The 8,792-nt window shown below is 42.1% G+C and overlaps 2 protein-coding genes across 2 annotated transcripts in view; one reads left to right on the top strand and one right to left on the bottom strand.

Annotated features, from left to right (window-relative positions):
- The window catches only part of Txndc16 (thioredoxin domain containing 16), an 80,230-nt gene extending 78,673 nt beyond the window's left edge, over positions 1–1,557 (bottom strand). The window contains exon 1 of the mRNA XM_019208715.2: positions 1,283–1,557. Coding sequence (XP_019064260.1) covers positions 1,283–1,557 — 275 coding nt within the window. The remainder of the gene's footprint in view (positions 1–1,282) is intronic.
- A 6,863-nt stretch (positions 1,558–8,420) lies between these two features.
- The window catches only part of Gpr137c (G protein-coupled receptor 137C), a 53,347-nt gene continuing 52,975 nt past the window's right edge, over positions 8,421–8,792 (top strand). Inside the window, exon 1 of the mRNA XM_010632696.3 lies at positions 8,421–8,596. Within this exon, the coding sequence (XP_010630998.1) occupies positions 8,421–8,596 (176 nt within the window). The remainder of the gene's footprint in view (positions 8,597–8,792) is intronic.

Genomic DNA, 8,792 nt, shown 5'->3' on the forward strand with positions numbered 1-8,792 from the left:
AAAAAAAAAAAAAAAAAAAAAAAAAAAAAAAAAAATTCTAATACCTAGATGAAGTGAAGAGTACTTTGGGAGAACTGTGACTCAGATTGGTGTGGTGATCCTTAGCATAGCTCCAGGTCTCTGGCAGGTGTAATGTAAGATTCACTGAGCCCCCTCCTCCCCTACCCCAGCCCTGAAGTTGTTATGGCCACATGACTGTGGCCAAAAAAAAATAACATGAGGAAGGGGCTTATCAGTTCAAGCAACAGTTTTAACAGATAGTATGACGTGATAAGCTTTACTTCTGTCACTCACCAGAAATGCTGAAATGGTGTCTGTTCTGTTGCATAAGCACAACAGAGAACCCCAGGTGACATGGGATGAGTATGTAATGTACAGAAGAAACAAACCTTGCTCTATTAAACCACCAAGACTTTAGGAGTAATTATGCAACATTAGCTAGTCTACCCTCATTGGTATACAAACTAGAACTGAGATGTTCCCTGAACAAAAATTCCAAAACAGTGGCTCAGGGACCAATGTTAGCTGAGAAACTGTTCTGGGCCTCCTCAAGAAAATATAAGACACCAGAGCTCACCAAGTGACCCACCTGAGAAAGTGATGACACATTTGAAAGAACTATTATTACAACAATAGAAGGTGACGGATACCTAGTGAGTTTACAGTGTGTGTGACCTAGGTTCTATGGCTAACGAACTTATTTCTAGCACTAAGAATTTGGAAGACAGATGAGTACTGGGAGCTGGTTGCCATTGGTTTTAAGAAGGCATTAAAATAAAGATTCTCAGAGAAGAAAGGCCTTCCAAGAGACTAGATGTTCAAAACCCTAAAGCCATTAGGCTCCCTCCCTTCTATGGTCACAAACATGCTGACCAAACTGCTCAGCCATGGAAAGAGGCCATATTCTCCAAGGCCAATATCATATAGGTGTGGCCCAGCCAAAGATCATGGAAAACTGCCCTAGGGGGTGTGCAGGTTATTTGCTAGTGGTCTACAATAGCGAGGTAAGCGCAGAAACATTATGTTTAGAAGCTTTTATAGCAATTTCAAACTGGAATTCTGTCTGCTGAATCTAGTAACAATTTTTAAATTGGATTTTTAGTTACTATATTTGCAGGACAAAAGTGCCAGCTCCAGGGGCACAACAGACCAAGCTTGGCTACTCATCCCATAAGGCCAATGCGGACAAGCAGTGGTGAAGGCAGGACAGCAACTTCATTCAATATGGCCATGCTGGAAAACACAGATAAGGTAGTTGAAGATCTGTCTCTGAGAGGCTCACAGAAACCTTGGGATTTTTATAGAAAAGGGAATCAAAGACGAGAACTGAGGGTTTATATAGCTGGCAGCATACATGGGTAGGCCTGGTCCAGTCCTGAGCTGGGTGATCAGTATCTCGGGATGGATTCTGTGAAGTCCATGAATAGCCATCACTGTCTCAGGGGACAATTCAGTTCCCAGCATGACATGATGGCTACTGTTCTGGGGAGGAAGCCTCAGTTCCATCATGGGGTAAGTGCTCCAGCTGGCAGAGGCTGGGTGGGGTGGCCTCGTCATGAGGTGGTCTGTGAGGCTCTGCTTTTCTTAGAATCCCAGGTAATACAGGTTTAGGACAATGGCTGGAGACTTCTGAGTGTTGCTCCAGGGGGTCTAAAAGCTGGACAGTCTAAAAGCTGGCACTTAAATATCCCTGTGAATCCCGAAAATTAGTTACTTTTCTCATGTCCTCAATCTTGAAAGGGGATGAGCTAGGCTGGGTAAATTTAGAGCTAACAAACTTTGTTAACAGAGACACTTAGAGATTAACATGTCTACATGTACAACTGAAAAGAAATCTAACTCCAAGTTTTGAGGCACTAGAGGAAACATAAAATGAAGACAGAGAGTCCAAGCCCTATCCTGCTTTTAGTTAATTACTGGGCATCTGTGGGTCCAGCCTCTAAGTCCCTGCAACAGTGATAGGATGTTTGTTTCACTTTCCCCACAATTCATTCCTATTGTCTTTATCAAATATTCACACAAAACTGATTTTTTGTTTTTTGTTTTTAATTGACGTACAGAATGCAGAGAACAAGACTAGACCTCTGGCAACATGCGTAGATTGCTACAGTCTAGAGTCTGGTATGTGTCCCCCATTCTTCTCCAAATAGGAACATTTATATATCCCCGCACCACCCTATATATTCAACAGGGGTGGAACACAGATAACTTACGTCCAGACCAGGTAAAAAAGTACCACGAATGAACCTTAGTCAGAGATCCTGGACTTGGAGTTTGCTGCAGTGCCTGGATGACAGAAAGGCTGAACTGTTCAAATGTTTCCAATTCTATATATATGAGAAATGCTTCTCTACTTCCTTCCTTGAGTTGTATATGGTCGTGACTTCATTTGGCCAAGAAAATGTGCAAAGTGACAACTCCTAAAAGTCAGAATACATGAGTTGAGAATCCTGAGATGCTTTCCTCTGCTGATGACCGGTAACATTCAACATGAAGTCGTCTTTGTCAGCCCAAAAGTCCCAGAAAGATCCCAGCTAATGCAGTCTGAACTCAAAATAAACTTTCTTTTAAATTCCTAAAGGGCTGAGGGTCTTATCACAATACAACCTACTCCAAGCATATCTTGACCTTATTAATGGGTAAGAGGAGAGTACTTAAAAATAAGGATATTTCAAAAAATGCATAAGAAACTGACCCAATTCTACTGTAGGGAAGATTCTAGAAGGAAAGATGACTAAAGTGCAATTGACTCTTACACAATAGATGAAATATCAAAAGAAAGAAGTCACAGACAACTGTTTGTCATGGTATGTTTGCTAATACATACACAGAGCCTGCAGTCTGGAGAAGGGCCTTTAATTCTTAAGCACTGATCAGATTTCATACAATTAGTCTCATCCCTACAGGTACTCTAAAACGGTATGCAGAAAAAGGTCTTTTGTTCCCCTTAGTGCTGGGGATTGAACCCAAGGCCTTCACACTGAGTTAATCCTCAGTGTTTTGTTTTGTTTTATTTTGTTTTCCTTTTCTTTTCCTATTGAGACAGAGTCTCACTGTCACTAAACTGCCTAGGCTGAACTTGAACTAGTGATCCTCCTGCCTCAGTCTTTCATAGTGTTGGGATTACAGGCCTGCATGCAAAGACAATTTAAAAGAATGAAAGAAGGCAGGACTTGAAGTTTGCCCCTGGACTAGAGTGCTTCCAAGTAAAATGCAAATGGCAACTGAAGTGTTTTTTATTAAACACCAGAATATCAAGAAATTCACAAGACATAAAGGAGGAAGTACTTCAAGACAAAAATACTGGTCTTCCCATTAACTGGGAGACAAGCGAGGATTTGCCTTTAGGTGTTCCTTTGTTTGTGGAACAGCTGGTAGTCCCCCTTACCTAGGACAATCCTATTTTGGGGGATAGAGTCCTAAATACAATAATATACAACAGCTCTTCTGCTTTTATATGTCTGAAAGACTACTGTGCTACCATAATCTTCTTGCTCAAAAAAAAAAACATTCAAACTTTGTGTCTTTGGATACATTTAAATTTTAGCATATCTGTCAGCAAGCTTTTCTGGGTGACCCTTTGTGAGTTTCTCCTTTACAGGCCCAAAATTTCTTTATGATTAAATATAAAATTAATTGCTTTCCCTGTCAAGAAAGAGGAAGTTAATTAAATTACTAAATTATATCAAGATCTATGTGCACAATTCTCTGGGAAAAGACACATTTGATATTTTGCAGCAAATGGGGCATATAATACTTACAAAGTTTCTGTAAGAATATTCCATCAAAAATTAGCTTATACAATTTAATGCTGCTGTTGGAAAATAGAACCTGCTCACTGAACCATTCGCAAATAAAATGCTGATTAGATCTCAACAGTGTGAGCTGAAGGAGGTAATAAAAGGAGTCAATGTATCTCCACTTTGGAGTCCTTCAAAGCAGGTAGGAAGCAAATCCTCTACCTGTACCCCCTTCCTCAGTACAGTGGGTACCTCGGTTGATTCTGGTTGCAACCCAAGTTGGAGGAAAATGGAATGAAATTCAATGGTTAGGTTCAATGTTGACCTTCTGGGGAAATTTGATTCAGTTCTTGTTCAGTTTAGTCTGCAACCAGAATCCCAGAGAGACGAGTTCGTGAACTGAGGTACCACTGTACTCAACCCTCAAAAAAGGTAAGAAGAAAGGAAGAGGCTGTCCAGACTCCTCTGACACATGGCAGAAAACAGTCTCACAAAGACAAACTGAAAATCTATATGTGTACTATCTGGATGCTGTCTACCATCACTATGATACAAGAAAAAAAAAAAAACTGGAGGGCAAAAAAATCTTTGTGATACCTACTTGGAACCCAAAATTTGCACCACTACTGAGGATACGCACACTGGCCGAAAGCAGGTGTTTAAAATCACATAATTGACTTTAGGCTCAATTTAAGTGTTTAAGCATACAATTGCAATCAGTTACCCTACTGCTGTCATGAGCACTCTACCCCGTTTGAAACGACCTGTGTGCTGCTCTGACCACATTCTGTTAAGAATCCATCACGTAAGTCAGTGAATGTAATACATTATATTAACAAAGTCAACGACAAAAACCATATGATCCTTTCAATAGATGCAGAAAAAGCATTTGATAAAATTCAACACCCATTCATGATAAAAACCCTGCAAAAAATTGGAATAGAGATGGTCTATACCTCAATTTAATAAAGGCTATTTATGAAAAACCATCAGCCAACATCATATTGAATGGCCAAAAACTGAAAACCTTCATGTTAAAATCAGGAACAAGACAAGGATGCCCACTATCACCACTTCTCTTCAATATAGTTCTGGAAACATTAGCCACAGCAATTAGACAAGAGAAAGAAATTAAAGCAATAAAGATAGGAAAGGAAGAAGTTAAACTATCATTATTTGCTGATGATATGATACTCTACATTGAAGATCCAAAAAACTCCACCAAAAAACTTCTAGACTTAATTGACAGATTCAGTAAAGTATCTGGATACAAGGTGAATACCCAAAAATCAATAGCCTTTCTATACACAAATAACAGACAGACAGAAAGAGAAATAAGGGAAAAAATTCCTTTTACAATAGCATCCAAAAAAATGAAGTATCTAGGAATCAATCTAACAAAAGAAACAAAAGATCTCTACACTGAAAACTACAGCACTCTGAAAAAAGAAATCGAAGAGGATATAAAAAAATGGAAAGATATCCCCTGCTCCTGGGTAGGAAGACTCAACATAGTGAAAATGGCCATACTACCAAAACTGCTATATACATTCAATGCAATGCCAATTGAAATTCCAACACTATATTTCACAGAACTAGAAAAAAGAATCCAAAAATTCATTTGGAACCACAAGAGACCTAGAATAGCAAAAGCCATCATAGGCAACAGTCACATGGCACCAGGTGTAACAATTCCCAATTTGAAACTATACTACAAAGCCACTGTGATAAAAACAGCATGGTACTGGCAAAGAAATAGGCCTGAGGATCAATGGAACAGACTGGAAGACACAAAAACAAATGCAGATGTACTCAACTACCTCATCTTTGACAAAGGAGCTCACCATCCTCAGTGGAGGAAAGATAGCCTCTTTAATAAATGGTGTTGGAAAAACTGGATATCAACCTGCCACAGATTAAAATTAGACCCTTATCTTTCGCCATGCACTAAATTAAAATCCAAATGGATTAAAGATCTAAATATTAAAACAGAAACATTAAACTTGCTGGAAGGTAAGTTAGGCAGAACTCTGGAAGACATTGGTATAGGAAAAGACTTTATGAACAAATCCTCAGTAGCACGGGAACTAGCAGAAAGAATCAACAACTGGGATCTCATCTTACTAAAAAGCTTCTGTACTTCAAAAGAAACCATTAGCAGAACTAAGAGACAATCTACAATGTGGGAAAAAATTTTTACCAGCTGTACCTCAGACAAAGGACTATTATCAAGGATATATAAAGAACTCAAAACAATCAGTCCCCCCAAATATAAAGACCCGATCCAAAAATGGGCATCCGAAATGAACAGACATTTCTCATACAAAGAAGTAAAAGCAGCAAGAAAATATATGAAAAAATGTTCCACATCACTGGTCATTCGAGAGATGCAGAAGAAAACAACACTGAGATTCCACCTCACCCCACAAAGAATGGCTGCTATCAAGAAATCACACAATAACAAATGTTGGCGGGGTTGTGGGGAGAAAGGAACCCTCCTCCATTGTTGGTGGGAGTGCAGACTAGTGCAACCACTATGGAAATCAATATGGAGATACCTCAAAGAGCTTGGACTGGAGGTTCCATTTGACCCAGCCATCCCTCTGTTGGGTATCTTTCCAAGAGAACTAGAAGAATCATATCACAGAGAAGTATGTGCACCCATGTTCATAGCGGCACAGTTTGTAATAGCTAAATCTTGGAAACAACCTATTTGCCCATCCGTTGGAAACTGGATAAAGAAGTTGTGGTTTTTCTATAAAATGGAATATTACTCAGCCATAAAGAGCGAGAGAATAGATTCATTCATAGGAAAATGGATACATATTGAAGATATACTCCTAAGAGAAATAAATAAGTCCCACATGTGTAAATACCAAATAGTTTCCCTGGTGTGAATATTCTGCAACAATGCATAAGATTCTAATAAGATTACTGACATTTAGAAATGGGAGGAAAGGAGCTAAAGGTGTAGGGAAGGTGTGATACGTAGGGGAAGAACAAAAAGGGAAAAGAAAAAAATGTGAGAGAATGAAAAGATGAAAATAAAGTGTTTGTAGATGGGGAGGGGAGGAGGGGGTGAAGGGAGGGCAGAGGTAAGGGGAAAAAATGAGAATCAAGACTTGCCATGTAAAGGTACATGATCCCAACAATGAATGTAACTGTACTGTATCCCTAAATGTACCAATAAACTCAAAAAAAAAAAAAAGAATCCATCACGTAACAATCTTAAATTTCAAGAAATGAGATTCTCCTCCAAAGCGCTGATGTTGGATTGAGCCTGTTAGCTTCTTTCAGTACATCGTACTCTACTGTACACCACGCTGCTCAAGCGGCACAGCCGAATGTTTCACCTAAGGACGTCTATGCAACTGGCTCAGGCCTATGTATTTATCAATTTGTTAGCACATGGAGAAAGAGGCTAACCCGCACCAGCCTCTGGTACCTGGTAAACTACTACTCAGAATTCGGAGTCCTTTTTGGACACAAAGTATAGGAGAGAGGATGAGTCAGGAGAGGCTGGATCTTGGCTGCTCCAGTACAAGACTGAATTTATGTGGAGCTGTTCAGTGAGAGAATACAATTTTTTTTTAGTTTATTTTGTTTGCAGTACAGGGGATTGAACCCCAGATCTCGCACATGTTGTGTAAGAGCACTACCACTGAACTACATTCCCATCCTGTTTAAAATGCTTGCAAACAGGCTCTAAGTCACCAGAAGTTGCCTTGAACCTGGCGATCCTCCTGCCTCAGTCTCTGGAGCAACAGGAACTACGGGCATGCACCACCACGCCCGGCTAGTATTTCCTCCTAATTTGGCACGACTGTTATTTTGCTTACTTTATCACCAAATATTTAAAAAATCAACAAATATGTGATCCAATATAATTGGGAGATCTAGCTTTTTTTTTTTTTTGCTTACTTACAGCAATACAATAATAATAGCATTTATACTGTACCCCTATTAGTCTCAGGAATAGCGCCACCATCTCCTAAAAACAGGACTAAGGCTTTGGCACGTGTGGAATTTGAAGTGCACAGACTGAATTCCACTTCTCCAGAGAATCACCAGAGACCTACGGTTCTACCTCTTCTCTCAAACTTATTCCCTAAGCATCTTTCCAAACGCTGTTTCCAACAACCATCTTTCCCTACCCACCCGTCGCTTCAACACTCGAGCACCCCTTGTCCTTCACTGTCATTTCGCGAGCGCTCAAAGAAAGGGTCTTTGCTGAGTCTTGGTCACCCACCACCTCATTTCCTCCCCTTGCTCGCACAGCAGGGGAGACATAAGACAGGAAAAGGCCCCACAGAAGCGTCCCGGTGAGGTCCCTTCGGCACCCCAGAACCCAGAGCTGGCGGGGCAGCCCTAGATACAGCAGAAGGGTGCCCACACCTACAGGCGGAAGCCGCAGCCCACGCCTGACAGACCGACCTACCTGCCCGGGACCTGCGCGCAGCACCTGCGGGCTGGACTCGGACCGAACCAGCACGGAGGCAGAGGCGGGACAGCGGCCGCGCTCCAGGTCGCCACCTATCCACGCAGCCAAACGACCTTCCCAGCCAGCGTCCGACGGCCCAGCGGCCCACTCCGCCTACTGTGCAACAACGTGGGGGGGGGTGTAAAAACTCGAAGCTCCGCCTCCTTCTCGTACTTCTTACGTAAGAGAACCTCCAACCAATGGGAAACGCAAAGGGCGGTGCGCGAGCAGCCCCAGGTGACACACTATCACCGAGTCCTCCCGCCGGCGCGAGCGGGCAGAGCAGTTGCTGGGCCAATCAGCAGCTTAGGGGCCGAGTAGGGAGCGGGGAGAGAGCGGGCAGAGCGGAAGCCCAATCAGATCGGAGGGTCCTGGAGTGACAGGGCTGGCAACCAGTGGGTTTCCGAGCGCGGCGCTCAGGGGGAGTGCCGCCCTGGGCCAATGGGCGCGAGCCCACGGTGCGGAGCGAGCGCCTCAAATGCTCGGGTTTCTCAGCTGATTGTCTCCAGCCGAGAGTTGTTTTTTGCAGCCTCGGAACTGAGCCGCAGCCGCAGGAGGAGCCGAGACCCCCG

Source organism: Fukomys damarensis, unplaced genomic scaffold (assembly GCF_012274545.1).
Source record: "Fukomys damarensis isolate Sample0158 unplaced genomic scaffold, DMR_v1.0_HiC HiC_scaffold_17, whole genome shotgun sequence".
Lineage (NCBI taxonomy): Eukaryota > Metazoa > Chordata > Mammalia > Rodentia > Bathyergidae > Fukomys > Fukomys damarensis.